The sequence below is a fragment of the Tenrec ecaudatus genome, chromosome 17, assembly GCF_050624435.1.
Source record: "Tenrec ecaudatus isolate mTenEca1 chromosome 17, mTenEca1.hap1, whole genome shotgun sequence".
Classification (NCBI taxonomy): Eukaryota; Metazoa; Chordata; class Mammalia; order Afrosoricida; family Tenrecidae; genus Tenrec; species Tenrec ecaudatus.
The window spans coordinates 65,498,009-65,519,409 of NC_134546.1; the positions used below are offsets into that span (position 1 = coordinate 65,498,009).

The 21,401-nt window shown below is 48.9% G+C and overlaps 1 protein-coding gene across 1 annotated transcript in view; it reads left to right on the forward strand.

The window, feature by feature from the left end:
* The first annotated feature begins 260 nt into the window (after window positions 1-260).
* The window catches only part of RBPMS2 (RNA binding protein, mRNA processing factor 2), a 49,958-nt gene continuing 28,817 nt past the window's right edge, over window positions 261-21,401 (forward strand). The window contains exon 1 of the mRNA XM_075535283.1: window positions 261-602. Coding sequence (XP_075391398.1) covers window positions 498-602 — 105 coding nt within the window. The 5' untranslated portion in view covers window positions 261-497. The remainder of the gene's footprint in view (window positions 603-21,401) is intronic.

Sequence of the window (21,401 nt, forward strand, 5' to 3'; positions counted from 1 at the left end):
TAAGAAAGTTAACCGGGCGAGCGTTCCTCCAAGTTTAAAAAGTTGTGGCGAAGGGACCGGGGCAGGGAGAGCGAGCGAGCACGGGAGGTGGGACGCTGCGCTCGGGGCCGGCGCGTCGCAGGCCGGGCCGGGGCGAGCCCACAGTGGGCGGCGGGGATTGGCTGCGGGTTCCCCCAGCGACGGCAGGGAGGGAGGGGGAGGGGGGCTGGGCCGGCCCCAGCTGAGGCCGGTTCCGGCGCCCGCCCCCCGCCAGTGGGCTCATTCCCGGGTCCCAGTGAAAAGGCGGAGGTGCAGCCGCGCCGGCTCGGCTCCGGTTCCCAGCGCCTCCCACACCCGCCTAACTTGAAGTGAACCCAGCCCGGCGCGGCGCTCGCCCGCTCACGTCCCCGCCCCGCACTCCCGGAGCTCACCGCTCACTTCGCCCTTCCCACCTCCCCGCCGGCCCGGCGCCGCGCTCGCCCTCCGCGTCCCCTTGCCTCTCCCCCGCCCCCCGCACCATGAGCAGCCTGAAGCCGGACGGCGAGCACTGCACGGGCACGGGCACGGGCACCGGCACGGGCACGGGCACCGGCACGGCCTCCGGCGGCACCCTAGAGGAGGAGGTGGGTCTGCGGTCTCCGGCCTGCTCCGCCAAGTGCACGTGGAGGAGGGCGCTAGGGCGCCCTGCGCCGCGCGGGGTTGGCCTGGCAATCACTCCCAGCGCCTTCCCGCCACTGCCCTTTGCCCCAGGGAGAACGGCCGGTGGCCTTCGGCCTGGACGCCCCGCCGGGCAGGCTTTGTCTCCCTGCGCTCTGGAGCTCGGGGGCTCTCCCGGGTCTGTGCGTCTCGTGGTGGGCGAACGGCCCCGCGCCGGCTGCCCGGGCGCCCTCGCTCACCTTCCGGCCCCCAGCTCCCCGCCTTTCCTGGAGACGCTCCCCCTGCGAGCCCGGACTCCCGTCGCGGCTGGGAGTGGGGGCTCCTCTGGATTAGCTCGGCGAGCGGCAAGCGCCGCCACCAACTTGCCCTTTCCACCCTGACCCCGCCCCTTGACCTTGGGAGCTCCGGCCGGCAGCTGGGCCCCTCGGTTCCCTGGAAATGTGGTCTTGCGGAACGGGCGGACATTCTTTCCAGCCCCGGGAACTTGGGTTTGGGCTGAGGGGTCAGCCGGGAGTTAGGACGGAGATGACTGAAGAAACGGAGCGCCCAGCTTTCCTCCCTGCGACTTTGCTCTGGCAGCGAAACCAGGACCCCGAAGTGAACGGGAGTAACTACTTGTCCAAGGCTTGTCCGCCAGCCATGTGCTAAGAGGAGGGAGTCTGGAGGAGCTTTCCTGGAACCATCCGCAGCTGGGAGGTTATTGGGATGGTGAAATCGGGAAGGATGTGTGTGGGGGTGGAGTCGTGGATAAAAAGCCAGGACGCTATCAGCGAGCGGGACCAGGGACCTGGCTAGCCAAGGAGAGCTGGTTGGAGAGGGAGTTGGGCTTCCCAGCTGCCCTGGGCCTCTGACCTCCGCCCTGTCCCATCGCCTTGGAGACCCTTCCTGCCCCACCAGGGCATACTCTTACCCGGAAACAAGGGCCAGCTATCTACACCGAGCTCTTTTCCCCTTGATAGTGGGGGTGAAACCACCGATCCCTGTGGGGGCTGGGGGCTGCCTCCTGCAGTGCCTGGCTGTGCTCAGGGTTTGGTGCAGAATGGCCCTAGGCTGGGAAGGCTAACCGTGGCATGACATCTTGAGAATCCAGGTCAGGGTCCTGCTTTTAGGGAGATAGGAAACTGATAAACATTTTTTTACCCAGAGGTGTGTGCTCAGTGATGGCTTTAGACTATGGGAGTTGTTTTGACCCTGAAAAGCCTTGTCCTTCATGGACCTGGAAGCTGACAGCCGTTGGTTTTGGGGGACTTTACGCATCTTGAGCCCAGCATCTTGAGCCCACTTCGTTGTTGACAACTCTCCTGAGAGTCGGGGGAGGGCACCATGGTTGCCAGTGTAAGGAGCTCTAGGAGCCCTGGTGACATAGTGGTTTACACGATGAGCTGTTAACCTCAAGATGAGCAGTTTGAAACCCCCAACCACTATGCAGGAGAAAGAGGAGACTTTCTACTCCTGTAAAGATTTTACTGTCTTGGAAACTCACAGGAGTAGTCCTACCCTGCCCTGTGAGGTGCCTATGATTCAGAATTGACTCGATGACGTTAAGTTTGGTTTTCGGAAGGATTGATAGTCTCAGAGACCCACAGGGGCAATTCTACTCTCTCTTAGTGTCACCATGAGTCAGAATCAACTCACTGTCAGTGAGTGAGTAAGGGGTTTGGCTTGGCAAACCTGAGCTGAAATTTGGGGTACACATGACCTCTTGTGTAGCTGGGAAAGGTCCCAGAGCACTCCTTCTACTTCCTTGACATCACACTATCCCAGACACTGGGCTGGGCTGACACTCTGATCTACTGGAGTGGGAAGGGTGAGCCATGTGGCCAGGCTAAACTCTTGGAGGTAGCAGTGAGGTAGGTGGTGGTCAACTTGAAGTGAAATCCCTGTCGTTTCTCCGTGAGGGCAGGGTAGGCTGGAGCACTGGTGGAGTGGTGGACTAGGGCTTTGTGGTGGCTGGTGCTTGTAGAGTGGTGCTCCGGTTTAACGGCGGTCTAAAGCTAAAGGACTGAGGATTCCCTGGCGCCCAGTATCTGCACTGCTTAGGTAAGAGCACCCCAACAGCTTTTTGAACCATAGCCAAGGTTTACTTCTGCTGGTCACTATCTTGGGTTTGAGTTAGAACTAGACTCCTTTCAGCTGAAATGGTCCCTAGGCACTTTTGGAAGCCTCAAGAGCTGCCATCTGCGGGTATCTGTATTGGCTGGCATGATTGTTGTGGTTGATACACGCTGGCTGATCCCAATGGACTGTAACAGTTGACTGTAAGTGCAAGTCTGCAGCAAATCAAGTGGCCGGACTGTCCAACAGAGTGGCTCAGCTCTTACTGTTGCTAGAGATGGAGGTGTGTTTTCATGGTTTTGTGTGGGGACTGGGGGGTGGGGCTTAGGGTGGTGGTTTAACAGCGTGACTGTTTGTTGTCTGGAGTCTGGGTGCACAAATGACTAAGGACTCAACCACTAACTTACCTGCAAAGTCAATGGTTTGAACCCACCCAGAGGCATCTCAGAAGAAAATCTGACAATCTGCTTCCCAAAAGTCATGGCCTTGAAAACCTCATGACGGACAGTTCTGCCTGCACATTTGGGTGCCATGAGTCAGCAGCAACTCAGTGATAGCAGGTACAGCCTTGCCTCCTTAATCTGCTTTTTGTAACCTTGACTTTCATGCCTACCCTCCCCATGGACATTGGGACCGTTCTACATCGTAGGCCTTAGGTTCCTTCTCTGGACCAGAGTTAAGGGTACAGGTGCAAAGTTCAAAGACTAGTAAATGAGAAGAGATGTAGGGAAGAGATGCTGGGAAGAGATGTAGTATGTTAAATGTGATGATAGATAAAAAGGTAAGAGTCTAGGTGGTGTAGTTTAGTGGATTAGGTCAGGCTGCTAATTTTACAAAGTCAGCGGGTTCGAGCCCACTAGTTTTGAGGGAGAATGCTTGAGGCTGTGTCTCCTCTGGTAAAGATTTACAGTAGTCTGAAGCCTTATATAGGGTCACTCTAAGTGAGAGTCCACTTGCTGACAGTAAGTGGGAAGTTCTGGGGGACAAGGAATTCAGGGAGAGCTACTTAGAGCCTATTTTTGATCTTAAAACAAGACTAAAGATGGTGCTGTCCCTGCGGTGGTTCCAGTTGCTAGAATTTCAGTAGGTAAAAATCTTGCTCTAGGCAAACCCTTGAGGAATGATGGGAAAGGTGCATGTGGTTTGAGAACATTTTATGTTGGCAGTGTGGAAAGTCAGTTGGAGTAATTTTTAATTGGGGGATACTCTAGGGAGGAGGGTTGTATTTAGGTTGGAGTACAGGCACATGTTTTTCAGAATTGAAGTTTCACGGCAGCTTAGTGGTGAGCTAGGAGCCCTGGTGGCACAGTGGTTACCTGTTGGGCTGCTGACTGCAAGGTTGCCAGTTTGAAACCACCAACCCCTCCTTGAGAGAGAGAAATGAGGCTTTCTATTCCCATAAAGAGTTACAGTCCCAGAAACCCATGGGGGTAGTTCTACCTTGCCCTATAGGGTCACTATGAGTAGGAATCTACTCAATGGCAGTGAGTTTTTTTATCTTTCTGTCATGCCGGGATCAAGAACTACCCTTCCACCCTGTGGGTTCATTCGTTCATTCCACAAATGTTGACTAAGCAGCTCTAACATGTCAGGGGCTGAGCAAGACACTAGGGAATGATGAGCTATAACCAGATAGGGGTTTATGGTAGTGGAGGTGGCTGCAATTTCACCCGCTATTTCCTGCCCTCCTACCTCTATCTTGCTGGTCCACTGCGCCCAGTGTAGCTGGCTGAGCAGGCCTGATTCCCCAGGGTACCAAGAAATGGTCAGCTTAGCCCTCTAGGTGTATGGAAAGGACTTTTGAGGAACTTGGGAACCCTCCACATTTTAATGCACTGTCTGTAGGCTTTTTTTGTGTGTGTTAGGATGGGACCTGGGGTTTCTATTGCATCAGGACTCTTTCCTCAAATTACAGGGCCCAGGCAGATGGATCCAGGCAGGTTTTGCTAAGAAGTCAGGGTCTGTGCTTCCCTGGGGGTTGCTGTGTCCCCTTTGCGCAAATATTTAACGGAGAGGCTGTACTAATAATAGCAAACCCATATATGGTATTACGTTCAGGGCACTAGCCTAAACACTTTACCATTTTAACTCATTTAACCTTTATAGCAGTGCTGTGAAGCCCGTTTTATGAAGGAGGAAACAAGCACAGAGAGGTTAAGTAACTCGTGTGGCATTTTTAAATGGTGGAGTTGGGATATAAGCCCTGAGTTTATGCTCTTAGCCCCTACCCCTGCTGCTCTATTTTGTGTTAGGAGTTTTGGTGAGACTTGGGGCTAGAAGGAGAGAGTGTTTGAGGGATCAGCTTATGGATGATACCAGTGTCCCAGACTGCACCCCAGAGGCTGGCCCAATGCTAGTTTTTGGGAGCATGGTGACATCCATGACTGGTGGATGGGAGTGATCCACTCCAGCAGGGAGGAACATTTTATCACAAAGTTTATAATTGCAGGCATGTTGATAAAAGATCAAATGAGCAAACTAGGTTTCTCACTGCTTAAATTCTCCAGATAGTCTGCCTCTTTATTATTTTGCTGACTGGCTGCCCCTTTGGTACCCCATTACTACTTAGGCATTTTACTAAAGGGACTGCTTGTCATTTGGGGGGGTGGTGTCATACACTTGGGCCTTCTTACCCCCTCCTTACTTAAGTCACCTTGTAGTAGCCTGATAGGTTGGCCCCAGTGAGAACCAGCTTGGAAATCACACCCATGGCTTGGTGAGCGGTGGCTCCTTCTCATCCCCTTCTCCAGGCAGGTGAGCGCCAGGGGGAGAGGCAAGATGAGACTTTGTTTTGTTGCTCTCCTGTTGTTCTCCCATCTATCCATTCCAGTGGCCTCTAGACAGCCCTGGGAGGGCGAGGAAGAGCTGTCTCTGCCAGCTCTTGCCCAAGACCACCTCTGGTTCCACAACTGACTGGAGCGTACTGGGTCCTGACATGGCCCGTGCCCCTAGACCAGTGGTTCTCAGCCTTCCTCATGCTGCAACCCTTTCATACAGTTCCTCAGGTTATTTTCATTGCTACTTTGCAACTATAATTTTGCTACTCTTCTGAATCATGTGACCCCTGTGAAAGGGGTTGAGACCTAAGGTTGAGAAACTGCTGCCTGCTCAGCCCTTGGTCATGGGCAGCAGCACTATTTGGTTCCTCTGCCATCCCCTGCCCATGGCTGCCCCAGTGGGGTTCTTACTCCGTGGCAGAGCTTCAGGATGGAGCCTGTCCTCCACACTTCAGAAACCATACTACTGTGAGGGGGAAGCTATAAGCACTACAGAACCCTTCCACTCTCTGTCTGGAGACCGGCACGGCCTCCTTGCAGTCTGCGTCTGTCCACATCCCTCCCTGAGTGGGGAGAATAAGGCTACCTCTGAGTGTGCCGGTTCTTGGCATGTGCCAGGCAGGATCGTTGGGACCTCCCTTCCTGGGCCCAGGTGGGAAGAGTCTGCTGGTGGAGCTGACTCTGGAGGCTTCCAGAGGGCAGCAGGGGACGGTGGGAGGAAAGGTCTGCCTGGGCCTATCTGCCAGAGTTCATTCATGGCTGACTGAGCAGAGGCAGTTTGCTGTGACAAGCCATTCAAGGCCATCTGTATAGTTTTGAGTATGCACTTTACCCCCAGGAGAAGGGACAGAGCCTGACCTAGACCAGGCCAGGCTAGAGTGTCTGGGCTTCTTAGCCTGGCTTTGGGCTCTGCCAACCCTTTCCTCCCCAACTGCTGCTTGGATTTTTCTTGGGGAAGCGGGAAATGGTTACTGGATTAGGACTTGAGATCTTAAAAAAAAAAAATTATAGTAAAAATGTGGAGCTCTGGTGGTGTAGTGGTTATTCATTGATTGGTTAGCTGTTCTGAGGGAGAAAGACGAGGCTTTCTGCTTCTGTAAAATTACAACCTTGGAAACCCACAGGTTAGTTCTGCCCCATCCTGTAGGGTCACTATGAGTCAGAATGGACTTGATGGTAATTAGCTTGTAAAAACATATGTGACATGACATTTTCCAATTCAAAATTTCAGATCTGATACCATTTTTGAGGACCTTTGCAGGCAGCTGTGAAGGCTTCAGTCTGTTTCTCCCTTCAAATTCTGCCCTGGCGGTCCCTGTTTTTGATGTATGTTGTTAGGTGCTGTGGCCCGTAACTCATGGCGACCCCTGCACAATGGAATAAAATGATAGCAGTCCTGCGCCATCCCCATGATCAATTGCGAATCATACTGCTTTGATTCATAGGGTTTTCATTGCTGTTGGAAGCAGATCATCAGATCTTTTTCCTAGTCTGTTTAACTCCGGAAGTATGCTGCAAAACAAACGTGCCCAGCATCATAGCAATATACAAGTCTCTGCTGACAGGCTGGTCGGTAGTGATTGTACATAAAGTCCATAGGCTAGGAAGTGAACCCCAGTCTGCACTCTTGATGTTTATCTGTAGTCCTATCAAGGCACCGCTAGGGATGCTTGCAGCGAGGGAGCGCCAGTGCTGGTGCTGGGACCGGCTTCCATCCCTGAGCAGAGCCCTTCCCAGCAGCAGCTTGGGAAGACCTTCTCTGCCTGCCGACTACACCTGCCTCAGCCCGAGCAGGGCAGGTATTGGGTAGTCAGCTCAGTGCTGTGTGCTCACAGACACTGACATCAGGGGCTTCAGGGTTGGAGGCATTAATTTTGGGGCTTGGGGTGGGGGTGTAGAATCTCCCTAGCCCAATGCTTTGAGCCTCAAAAACTGCAACCATTGCCAGGCACACAGGACAGGTGATAGACCAGTGTTAGCTACCCATATGACATTGGAAGGATTGGGGCATTGGATGGCAGAGAAGGGCAGAGAGCCTTACCCAGAGACCTCCATGCTGGGGGTTCCCTGAGCCTGTTCTGAGAACCCAGCCTTGGACACCTGCCAGCCCTGAAGCTGAGTGGATAAGTGGGCCTTCCCCCTGTGCCCCAGTCTGCTACCTCACTGCGGGTGTTCATGCTCTGTTTAGTCTGGCTCTCTAAATGAAGTGTAGCTTGGTGTACACAACAAGCTTTGACCGGTCTGTTCCCAGAGACTAAGCCTTCTGTTGCTGCTGGTCTAGAAGTAGCTTGGAGCCCGAGTTCGGAAACCTCTTCATTTACTACTTTTACCTACTCAGCTCTTGTCCCTGCCTATAGAGAACTTGTTATCACCCAGCTTGACTCCCCTCATTCTGTGCTCTCTGCACCCCTGTGCACATACACTTTGGGTTGGCATTGTAAGACATGCTACGTGTGATAGAGGAAGTGTTCCAAACTCCCCACATGGCTTGAACTTGACCCCCAACTCTTCATTATTATTTTTTAAATTGGGAGCTCTACAGATATTATAATAATTCAAAGTTCAGTTAGGTCAAATGTAATTGTACAATTGCTGCCAACATCATTTTCAGAACATTTCCTTCTTGAACTCTTTGTATCAGCTCCCTTTCCCCTCCCCGCTCCCGAACCCTTATTGCCATATGAGTTATTTTTGCCATATTTACACCATCCAGTGTATCTATTAACTCACAATTCTGTTATTCATTCCCTTTGAGTAGGGTTCTAGAGTCATCATCACTGTTGGTTCCCCCTTCTACCCTCTCCTCTTTTTCCGTAACCTCAGGGAATCATTACACCCATTTGTATTTTTTAAGGGTTTATCTATCTTGGATTTCATGCATCGAATGACCTTAATTGTACAAATGAACATACACAGGTTTCACAAGATTAATGAAGTAAAACTAAGACCATAATAGTAAGGGGAGGAAATATTAAAGAACTAGAGGATAGTTATATATTTCATCAGTACTATACTGCACCCTGGATATATCATCCTTTCCGTGTGGCCTTTCTGTGAGGGACTGTCCAATTATCTTACAGGTGGATTTTGGGTCTTCACTTTGTCTACACTCCTTCATGTTAATTTGATCACTTTTAAAAATCCTGATACCTGATCCCTTCGACACCTTGTGATCGCACAGGCTGGTGTACTTCTTCCATGTGGGCTTTGTTGCTTCTGAGCTAGATGGCCGCTTGTTTACCTTCAAGCCTTTAAGACCCCAGATGCTATATCTTTTTTTATAATCATTTTATTGGGGGTTTGTACAATTCTTTTTTTTTTTTACAGTAATAATTATTTTTAATTTATTATTAATTGGGAGTTAATACATATGTCATTCCAGAGTTCAATCACATCAAGTAGAATTCTACAACTGCTATCATAATCAGTTTCCAAACATTCTTTTTCTTCCTGGACTCTTGATATTATCTCCCTTCTAGCCCTCTACCACCACTCCACTCTACTCACCCCCCAAAAAACAAACAAACAAACAACCTTATTGTACTTGTTTTCCCTGTAAGTTCATCAATCCTGGGTTTCATATACCGAAAAATGGAAAACATAGCATAACTTCAAGAGCGTGACCCCAAAGACATAACATCTCTGAAATACACCTTAATATGAACAATCAAAACAAAAATACAGGAAATGTTGAAAACCAGGTTAGGCCCAGCCTTCATCAGAGAGGGGATCAACTGACAAAGTTTTAACTGTTCAAGTCAGATTTATGCCTTTGATTCTTTTTAAAAAAAAACATCTTATTAGAGGTTCCTACAGCTCTTATCATAATCCATCCACCCATCCATCCATGCATGTATCAAGCACATTCGTACATATGTTGCCATCATCATTCTCAAAACATTTGCTTTCTACTTGAGCCCTGAAACAGGCATGCTGAGTCTCACACTGTGCTTGGGTCAGTGACCAAGGCTGCAAGGGAGGCCACTGTCTGGGTCCAGTGGGGAGCAACTTGCAAATGACGAGAATCAGCATGACGGACGTGGCGATCATCATCGGATATCCTCTGGGACACAGGAAGGCTCTACTTCTCCCGGTGTATCAATGAACAGGTGTCTGCAGGGAGTGGGGCAGCAAGGCGTAAAGATGAAGCTCTTATTTGTAGTATTTTCCAATCTCTGTGGGTGGAATACTTCCATCACAGCTCATTTCTTTTTTTTTAATGCATTTATTTTTTTTTACATTTTATTAGGGGCTCATACAACTCTTATCACAATCCATACATATACATACATCAATTGTATAAAGCACATCTGTACATTCTCTGCCCTAATCAATTTCAAAGCATTTGCTCTCCACTTAAGCCCTTTGCATCAGGTCCTCTTTTTTTCCCCCTCCCTCCCCGTTCCCCCCTCCCTCATGAGCCCTTGATAGTTTATAGATTGTTATTTTGTCATATCTTGCCTTATTCGGACTCTCCCTCCCCCCCCTTCTCTGCCATCCGTCTCCCAGGGAGGAGGTTACATGTGGATCCTTGTAATGGGTTCCATCTTTCCAACCCACTCACCCTCTACTCTCCCAGTATCGCCCCTCACACCCCTGGTCCTCACAGCTCCTTTCAAGTTATCACACTAGCGATTGTTCTTGTTGTTAGCTCCTGTGCAGTCACTCTAACTCCTCGCCCCTGCGCTTACAGCCGAACAAAGGGCTGCCCAGCCGGCACCAGCCTTAGGGTCTTCTCTAGGGGGAAGCCAGAACCTTGTCAGTTCCTCTTGTTTGAGGTCTTCCTCTTCTTCACCGACACTGTACTTTCCCAAACATGATGTTCTTCCCTGAGGATGTATTCCTCCTGATAATAAGTCCAAAGGACGAGCTTTCCAGCTGTACTTTTCCCTGGACGGACGCATTCGCTCTTCTGGCACGTCATAGTATGTTCATTACTCTTCACCAAGACCGTAACTCAAAGGCGGCAATCTGCCTCTGATCTTCCTTATTCATTGTCCACTTTTCACATCATGTGAAGTGATTGAAAATACATGGCTTGAGTCAGGTGTACTAACCATGCCATTTTGCTCCTTTGTACTCTTTCGCAATGTGTCACTTGATTCCTTGACTGCTGCTTCCATGAATATTGACTGTGGATCCAAGGAACTGAAATCCTGGAAAACATTCACCTTTCTCCATTTATCACGATGCTGCTGACTGATCCATTTCTGAGAATTGGTGTTTGCTTGATGTTGAGGTGCGATCCTTACTGAAGGTTGTAGTCTTAGATCTTCATCAGTTGAGTGCTTCAAATGCTCTTTGTTTTCATCAAGCAAAGTTGTATCATATTCCCATGGTAGATCGTTAATAAGTCTTCCTGTGACCCCGAGGTTGGTGCTTTCCTTCCAGCTTCTCAGATGACGTGCTTACCATGCAGATCAAATAAATATAACGAAAGGGTCCAACCTGATTCTGACACCAACTGCTTCTCCCGCTCTGCTTTTCTGTTGGGTTTGACAATTTATTGTCATGCCCATACAGAACTCATAGACAACACTCATTCTGGCAGGTTATTTGGGAAGTTAACAGGGTACCATGAGTCAGGATAAAAACAAACACAAACATTAAGGATACAGTCTTTGGTTCTCAGATATGCTTCTCCTCAGTTGCAGCCAAGTCTCTCTCTGTTCTGAGCCGCTCCACTGCATGATCCCTTGGCCTCGTTCTCCATGGGCCTGGAAGCCCGCCCACTGCTCTGCTTCCCAGTCTCCTTGCTGCCCTCTGCTCTGTCTCATGGTCTCCTTGCTGTGGCCTCTCTGCTGCCTCGGTTTGTACAATTCTTATCACAATCCATACATCCATCCATTGTGTCAAGTGCATATGTACATTTATTGCCATCATCATTCTAAAAACATTTGCCTTCTACTTGAGCCCTTAATATCTGCTGCTCATTTCCCCCCTCCCTCCCCACTCCCCCCTACCTCACGAACCCTTCATCATTCATAAATTATTTTTATTTTGTCATATGTTACATTGTCCAAAGTCACCCCCCCCCCCACCTTCTCTGCTGTCCCCAGGGAGGAGGCTATACGTAGATTCTTCTAATCAGTTCCCCCTTTCTACCCCACATTCCCTCCACCCTCCAGGCATCTCCACTCACCACTGGTCCTGAAGGAGTCATCTGTTCTGGGTTCCCTATGTTTCCAGTTACATTCTGTCCCTATGTACATCCTCTGGTCTAGCCAGATTTGTAAGGTAGGATTAGATCATGATGGGGGTGAGGTGGGGAGGAAGAATTTAAGAACTAGAGGAAAGTTATATGTTTCATCGTTGCTACCCTGCACCCTGACTGGCTCATCTCTTTCCCACAACCCTTCAGTAAGGGGGTGTCCGGTTGGCTACCAATGGCTACCAATGGGCTTTGAGTCTCCACTATGCACTCAATCACATTTACAATGATATGATTTTTTGTTCTTTCATGCTTGATATCTGACCCCTTCGACAGCTCGTGGTCACACAGGCTGGTGTGTTCTCCCATGTAGGCTTTGTTGCTTCTGAACTAGATGGCCATTTGTTTATCTTTGTGCCTTTAAGACCTCAGACACTATGTCTTTTGATAGCTGGGCACCATCAGCTTTTTTCACCACATTTGCTTATGCACACGTTTGTCTTCATTGATCGTATCAGGGAGGTGGGCACCCATTGATATGATTTTTAGTTCTTTGATATCTGATAACTGGTCCCTTCTGCACCTTGTGGTCAGACAGGCTGGTGTGCTTTTTCCTTGTGGGCTTTGATGCTTCTCAGCTAGACAGCCGCTTGTTTATCTTCAAGCCTTTAAGACCCCAGACACTATCTTTTGATAGCTGGTCACCATTAGCTTTCTTCATCACATTTGTTTATGTACCCTATTGTCTTCAGCGATCGTATCAGGGAGGTGAGCACACAGTGATAGGATTTTTTGTTCTTTGATGCCTGATAACTGATTCCTTAGGTAACAGGCTGGTGTGCTTCTTCCATGTGGGCTTTGTTGCTTCTGAGCTAGATGGCCACTTGTTTACCTTCAAGCTTTTAAGACCCCAGATCCTATATCTTTTGATAGCCGGGCACCATCAGCTTTCTTCACCACATTTACTTATTCACTCATTTTGTCTTCAGCTGTTGTGTTGGGAAGGTGAGCATCAAAGAATGCTAATTTACTATAAGAAAGTATTCTTGCATTGAGTGGAGACCCAATGTCCTTCTGCTACCTTAATACTAAACCTATAAATATATGCACATAGATCTATTTCTCCATCCTTAAATATAAATGTATTTGCATATGTACATGCCTTTATTTAGACCTCTATAAATGCCCTTTGCCTCCTAGCTCTTTATTTCCTTTTACTTTCCTCTTTTCCCACTATCATGCTCAGCCTTTATTTGGGTTTTAGTAATTCCTCTTGGTTACATTACCCTTGATCACACCCTACCAGGCCTCCTACCCCGTCCTCACCACCGATTTGGATCACTTGTTCTTCTTTTGTCCCTGGGTTTGTTAACACCACTACCTTTCACCTCCCCTCCCCCTTTCCCATGTTCCCCCGGAACTGTCGATCCTGTTGTTTTCTCCTCCAGATTGTTCATCCAGCGTATCTTCTTTAGACAGACCTGCAGAGATAGTAACATGCACAAAAACAAGACAGAGCAAAACCAAGCAACAATCTACAACAAAACAACAACAATAGCAAACCAATGACAAAAAACAAAATACAACAAGAAAGAAAAGCTTGTAGTTAGTTCAAGGGCTGTTTGTTGGCCTTTAGGAGTGTTTTTCCAGTCTAGTCTGTTGGAGCACCATGCCCTGGCCCCAAAGTCCCCTTCAGCATTCCCTTGGGACCTCACCGCTCTGTTCCCTTGCTGTTATGTTGCACCCCTTTAGTGTTTTGCCTCAGTGTGGCGGGATCAGATCGGGTGCAATTCCCACACTGTGTCTCCTGTAGGGCTATGGGTCAGTGAGGGACGTCATGTCTCATAGTGGGGCTGGCCATGTGGCCCAATCTCTTTTCTTTCAGGGGATCCCCAACTCATCTACTAGCCCACTAGGCACTTAATCCTTGAGTCAATGGGGCCCCTGCATCAAAGGACTGGAGAATCAGCCTGCATGTCTGAGAGTAGGAGCTAAAGTACTACCCCTCCAGGCAGCCTCTAGCGCTCACCCCCTGTACTGTGTGACACAGGCTAGAATTTGCAGGGGCAGGCAAGACATAGCACCTGTAACCTCTTCATACCAAGTCAGCTGGGTTCTGGTTAGGGTGTCTGTCACAGGTGGGGGCTGCTCACAAGGGTCATGTCCATGTGCACCTTGGTGGGGGCAGTCTAGGGGAGCTCCATGGGAGTGTGGGAAGCATGGCCTGAGAGCACCAGGAGCCCAGGAATGCACACATGCATCTTGGTTCACAGACCTGGCTGGATCTTGCTCTTTTCCCCTCTGTGCTTGTTCAATGCCTTATATGTCCTGGGTCTGCAGGACGCGTAGCCACATTCCACCCACCTCGTGTCAAGTGGCCTCACTCAGAGGGACTTCTTTCCCCTGGGAGGGTTAAGAGCAATCTGCTAGTGCCAAGCCTAAGCATAGGACACAAGGCAGGACCCCCCCCCCCCCTCTCTCACACACACACACACACACACACACAAATTTACAAATCTCCCACCCACATCTCTGCAAGAGTGGATATGATTTTATTAAACTGTCTGCTAACAACCCCAGCACTGTCCCAGGAGAGAATCTCAAACCCCAGGTTCACTTTGGCCTAGGACCCCAGGAACTGGCCTCTGAATCCTTCACTATATCTTTCACCCTATTGTAAGCAGAGGGAGGGCAATGCTTAGGACATGTCTTGAGATTCCATCACCTCCTTCCACTTCTGGACAATGAATGGTGTCTTAGAATGTCTGATTGTGAAAAAAAAAAAAGAATGTATGATTGTGAAGGAACCTGAGATTAGCCCACTGCCTCCTCCTCTTTACATCCAACAGGAGAGAAGACCAGGAAGCTGCCTGCCCAGGCCTGTGGCTTTCTAGTGGTTGATTGGAGGCTTTTTCCTCTGTACATTTGGACAGCAGACTTGTTGATCCCTGAGGCTCGTGTTTTCAGTTCTCCATGGGGTTTCTTTCCCTGGATGGAGCCAGATCGACTCTGGGTATAATGCTGTCTAGCTATTAGGGGCTTTGAAAGTTCATGGAAAAATAGAACTGAAAACTACAGAATCTTCCCACAAACTTTTTAAAGTCTCCCTCGTACATGGACATTATTTATTTTTGCAACAGGAAAGCTATACATTTAAAAATTCAGCCTGTATCTCGTCAACCTCATGGTCTTGGTGTTGGGACAGTGATAGTAAGATATAACCGTGTCTGTGTGGCCCCACCTCGAGCTGGACAAGCTGGACCTGACAGAGGCGCTTCTACTCCGCTCCCAGCCTCCCTGGACCTGTCCCATTGTCAGCTGGGTAGTGTTGTTCACACAGGTGGCTGGAAGTTGGTAGTCTGGTTGTCGATCTTTTCTTGGAAACTCTCCTGTAACATACTGTGCTTTTAGGACTGGCGCACCATCACTACCCCCACCCCACCCTGCCATGATGCAGCATGGCCACCAACATGAGGCCCAAGAGCCTTGCCATCGACAGGGCCTTCTGTAAACTCCTAGGGGGGTGGGGTGGGGAGGGGAGGCGTTGTAGTTGTTCCTGCCATCCTCGCTTACACATTGAAAGGGCCTGAGGGTTGGTGAGATAGAGGCTCACAAAAGAGCAGATTTAGGAGCCAAGCACCTGCACCCTGGGGCCCTGTTTCTGACATGGGGCCTCTGGGCCTTGGTTTCCTCCTTTAGCAGCCAGGTTTCGTACAGCTTGGATAGTCTGTATCTGGGTTGCTGCCTAGAGCAGGGAGTCAGGGAAGGATGTGGGAGGTGCTTGCGAGAGCCTTGTTTTTCCCTTTTTGAATTTCCCTATTCTCCCCGCCTCCTCCCTGAGCAGTGTTTTACACCCAGATGACAAGAGTCCACACCAAGCAGCCAGTGGGCTGGGAATTTTGAAGCAAGTGCATTACATGACCATTTTGATGAACACTTGAAAGGTTTCCTTCTTCCTTGCTTTCTAAACAGAATCCTAACTTAGAGATGCTAAAGGATTACAGGGGTGGGGGTGGTTTGCACGTGTCTTATGTACTCCACTGCTACTCAAGAAAGGGTCCTAGTGGGGCTGTGGTTAAAAGGGTTCAGCTGCTAAGCAGAAGGACAATGGGAGAAAGTGTGACTGCTAAGATCTATAGCCTCGGGTCACTATGAGTCAGAATCAACTTGAGGGATGGCAGTGGATGTGCTAGTTCAAAGGGTGATGATTAGAAAACGCCCAGAGGCCCCTCAGAGGCAACTCGGTACTCAGAGCAGGAGTAAAGGGGCAGAGGACTGAAAACCTTATGGCAGGCAGTCCTCCTATGACAGACTCGGCTTGCCAGGAATCCAGCAACCAAGGGCAACAGTATGTTTTCTTCTCAGATAGTTTTAGTGCCTCAGGCCTGACTTCAAGGAGTCCTAGTGACACCGTGGTTAAGCATCGGGCTACTAACAAGGTTGGCGGTTCAAAGCCCCTGACTGCTCTTCAGAAGAAAGCTGGGTTCTCCCTCAAGTCCAACTTTTGTGAGGCCAATTCTGGTCTTCCAGAAGCCTGCTTGGTGTGCTGATGGGACCATGTGGAGCAGGGAGGGCAGAAAGTGACTCCAGTGTTTTCCATCGGTCTGTCTTCTGGGCAGGGCTGATCACCGAAATGCAGAATTCTGTCTTTGAAGTTCCAAGACTTAGAGCTTGACAAATGTTAGAGTTACAGGATAAGAGGGCTTAATAACCATAGGCATATCTCAGTTTTTGCAAGCAATGTTTACTTTTTCATCTTTAATAAAAGCTAGCTCTGTGGGGCCTGTCTTAATCACAGTACCCTGGTCCTGCCCTCACCGAAAAGTCAAGTGTTTCACACTCTCTCATGAAGATGGTCCACCCCCTTCCCTCACTGAGGAGAACTGTATCCTATGAGGGGAAAGGGGATCAGGCCCGAGCTGGGGCTCTGACTGGTGGTGGGCCTCTCCACAAGGTTGAGGCCCACAGCTGACTCACTGTTTTCATCTGTTCCACACACAGCCTCTGCTCAGCTACTTTTTTGATGGACTGCTCACCCCTCAGCCTCCTGAACTAGCCCTCATCCTCCTGTCCCTTCACTCTTTCCTGCAAGTCCTTTGTTCTGGAAGCTTCCTGGGCAACTGAAATTCCAGTACCCCAGGCCAACCCATTACTGTGGGTACATAGCTAGGGCTTGCTGCTCTGCTGTGCTCACTGAACAGACTGGAGGTTGGCAAGGAGACAGCCGAGGGTGCTTTGATTTCTCCCCAGAACCCAACCTAGTACTCCCTCTGGTTCACTGAGTAGGTGCTGCCTGTGTACCCTTTTCCTTCTTGCTCAGCCTTTTGGCCAACACAGTGGGCCACGCTCAGTAGGGGCTGCAGGCCCCTTAGTGTGAGCTAGGCCCTATGAACTCCCCCAAAAGGAGGGGTTCCTGAGCAGCTGACCACCAAGGAAACTGGCCTTGCTGGAGACAGCTGGGGGACAGGCCTGTAGGGCTGGCTTGGGATGTTCTCGGTCAAGGTAGGATGTCTATCTGGTCTGACAGTAAGAACTTGAGTTCTGCTTGATGACCACTGTGCTGAAATCTGAATTTGTGCTTGTTTCGTTGATGATGATGCCTTCGGTGTAACTCCTTTTTCTTCTGAAAGCTTTTGTGTTGGAGAAAAAATAATGGGGGCGGGGTCTCATCTTTAAACAAATGTGAATTTGTATGAGGGAAGGACCCTAAATGTGCCGGAGTTTGTCAAAGTCCCCTCTTCCTATCTGAGCCCCCTCTCCCTATTTACCTAAAATTGGCCTGGGGAGGGCTGCTGAGGAGCAAGGTAAAAACTTAAGTGTAGACCTATAGTTGACATCTTTTGAGAAGGACAGACCCCCTGGAGCCCATCAGCCCTTCTGTCCCTCTATTCTCCCCACTGTCTTTTCTTCCCTCCCTCCTCCATTCCTTCCTAACCCCAGCTTGCCCCTCCCTAACCCTGTCTTTAGAGGGAGTGGACAAGGCTGAGGGAGAGAGGGTTTCTACTTCCTGTGTTTCTCTATCCTTCCCCTCCTCTGAGAACTGGATCCTGACACGGGGTGAGACTCCGGTGCTCCCCAATGGATGAAGTGTGGAGAGATCCTTGGGAGTCCCCAGGCATTTTGGGTCCAACTTGGACACTAGGGAAAATACCCAAGAACAGGAAAGCCCTTTCTTCAGAAGTGGGGTATAGGGACCGTCGAGAACAGACACAGACAACAAGCAGTAGTCTGTGGCGTGGGCACAGTGTCCTTGCTCTTCCCTTGTGATTCCAGTCAGAAGAAAGCCAAGCACACTTGCCCAAGGGACTAGTAGCCTCAGGAGCCCCCTGTACTGTGACAAAATTGTGCTAAAGGCTAGTCAGACCCCCAGGCTGGGGTTCTTATTCAAGAAGGCCACACAGTCATGTCTGTGATATTTTGTATAGGGATACCTGCCTGCTACCATTGAGTAAATTTCAACTCATAGCAACCTAATAGGACCCTCCGGCTTCCGTGTCTATAATTTTTCCAAGAGCAGACAGACTTATTGAGTTGCTGGTAGGTTTGAACTGCTACCAGGGCTCCTATGACCAAGTTCTTTGTCTGTTGAACATAGTGCTTCTAGAAGTTTCACCAAAAGAACTGCTCTCGAAGTGTATCTGCTGAGGATTCTTCAGGGAATCCTGGTGGAGCTGCTGGATTGGCAGTCAGTAGGGAAGGTTGAGGCTGTCTGCCACTGTAAAGATTCATAGCCTCAGAAATGCTACTTAGGGTCACTGTGAGACTCCGTGGCAGCGGGGTGGTTTTTTTTTTGTTGTTTTTTTTCTTTTTTAAATCTTTTTATTGGGGCTCATAAGGCTCTTCTCACAGTCTGTACATACATCAATTGAGCAAAGCACCCTTATACATTCGTTGCACTCGTCATTCTCATAATTCACCTTCCACTTGGGTTCCTGGAATCAGCTCGGTTTCCCTTTTTTCCCCCGTCCCCCTCCCTCCCCGATCCCACCCCTGGTCCCTTGATAGTTTATAAATAATTATTATATCTTATCTTACACTCCCCGGCGTCTCCCCTACCCCCGCCTCCCCATTGCCCATCTCCCAGAGAGGAGGTTACACATAGATCTCTGAGATCGGTTCTCCCTTTCTACACCCTCTTCCCTCCTGGTTTCGCCACTCCCACTGCTGGTGTTGAGGGGTTCGTCTGTCCTAGATTCCCTGTGCCTCCAGATCCCCACTGCACCGCTGTACATCCTTTGGTATAACCAGGTCCGCAAGGCAAGGTAGAATTGGGGTCATGATGATTGGTTTTGTTGTTGTTTTTAAAAGGCTTCTATATTCAGCTGATGTGTGTCTGCCCTTTCCACTTGTTCCTAGTACCCAGCCTTTCCTAATTTACTTTCCTGTGAGACTAAGGGCTTGGCCTTGGCCTTGGTCTTGGTCTTGGTCTTGGTTCTGTAACTTCTACTCCTACTTTCCATGAAGATGACCATTAGATACTGACATTTCAGGACAGAGGAGGCAGTCCCGTGGGTTAGCTGGTACTCATAAAGCGATGGTTCCCGTGTAGGAGGAGAGATGAGTCTGGGTGAATGAGTTTGGTACTTTCCAACAGTCTGGAAGTTGTGTGACCAACACTTTGTTCTTCAAACACTGCAAAACATTTTGGCCATAAACTTGTAGAATAGGTAGGCTATGAGTTCTCTCCAGTTTATTTCCCCCCTCCCTTAGTAATAGTCTTCCGTCCCTTAAATTTTATTTAAAATATGCCAATAATTTCTACATGTACAATTTAGTAACATTGATTACAATCTTCCAGTTGTGCCTACCACTCTTACCTTCATTTTCTGAGTTGTTCCTTCCTCATTAAAATAAACTCACTACTTCTCCCCCCCCCCCCCAGGTTCCTGTGAGTTGCTGCTGTCAATTTAATGCCGCATAGGTAGTTCTTCAAAGAATCGAACGCTCAAGACAGAGCTTATTTACTGATTAACCAAACTAGTGAGTAGTCAGTTTTTTTTAAACGTTTTATTAGGGGCTCATACAACTCTTATCACAGTCCATACATATACATACATCAATTGTATAAAGCACATCTGTACATTCTTTGCCCTAATCATTTTCTTTTCTTTCTTTTTTTTTTCCCTTTTCTTTTTTTACATTTTATTTGGGACTCAAACAACTCTTACCACAATCCATACATATACATACATCAATTGTATAAAGCACATCCATACATTCCCCGCCCCAATCATTCTCAAAGCATTTGCTCTCCACTTAAGCCCTTTGCATCAGGTCCTCTTTTTTTTCCCCTCCCTCCCCGCTCCCCCCTCCCTCATGTGCCTTTTGTAATTTATACATCGTTATTTTGTCATATCTTGCTCTATCCGGAGTCTCCCTTCCCCACCTTCTCTGCCGTCCCTCTTCCAGGGAGGAGGTCACATGTGGATCCCTGTAATCAGTTCCCCCTTTCCAACCCACTCACCCTACACTCTCCCAGCATCACCCCTCACACCCTTGGTCCTGAAGGTATCATCCACCCTGGATTCCTTGTGCCTCCAGCCCTCATATGTATGAGTGTACAGCCTCTGTCCTATCCAGCCCTGCAAGGTAGAATTCGGATCATGGTAGTTGGAGGGAGGAAGCATCCAGGATCTGGGGGAAAGCTGTGCTCTTTGTCGGTACTACCTTGCACCCTGACTGACCCATCTCCTCTCCTAAGCCCCTCTATGAGGGGATCTCCATTGGCCGACACTTGGGCCTTGGGTCTCCACTCTGCACTTCCCCCTTCATTCAATGTGGTATATATATATATATACACACACACACACACACACAGACATTTTTTTGCATGATCCCTTATACCTGGTCCCTTTGGCACCTCGTGATCGCACTGGCTGGTGTGCTTCTTCCATGTGGGATTTTTTGCTTCTGAGCTAGATGGCCGCTTGTTTATCTTCAAGCCTTTAAGACCCCAGATGCTATATCTTTTTTTCTTCTTTTACATTTTATTAGGGACTCAAACAACTCTTACCACAATCCGTACATATACATACATCAATTGTATAAAGCACATCCATACATTCCCTGCCCCAATCATTCTCAAGGCATTTGCTCTCCACTTAAGCCCTTTGCATCAGGTCCTCTTTCCCCGCCCCCCCCCCCTCCCCATTCCCTCCTCCCTCATATGCCCTTGGTAATTTATACATCGTTATTTTGTCATATCTTGCCCTGCCCAGACGCTATATCTTTTGATAGCCGGGCACCATCAGCTTTCTTCGCCACATTTGCTTATGCACCCATTTGTCTTCAGCGATCCTATCATGGAGGTGTGCAGCCAATGATATGATGATTTTTTGATGCCTGATAACTGATCAGTTTTAAGAAGATTTCATCGAGTATTTTTGGTGTAAGGTTTAAAGATTAAGGGAAATCGTTTCAGGGGTTCATCCCTTTTTCACTGTGACTCCTGCCAGTCAGAGATGACCAGTATTCTTCTATGGCATCTTTGATCACATGGTCAGTAAATGGCAGCTGGGAACTACCAGTTCTTTGGGTCTCATGGCAAAGGAGACTACTAGTAAATCTCCTATTCCCTACTCCTGGTTCTCCTCTTTCTTCAGCTGTTCAAGTGAGTGGAGAGCAGTGTGCCTGGGATGGCCACTTGTAAGTTGTTAATACCTTAGGCGTTATGCAGTCAGAAGGTAGACAGAGCACTAATTAGGCCAGTTAATAGTCATAAACTGTGACCCTAAACCTCCAAAGCCAAGAAACCAAGTTCATTAGGTTTTCAGTTGTGCAGA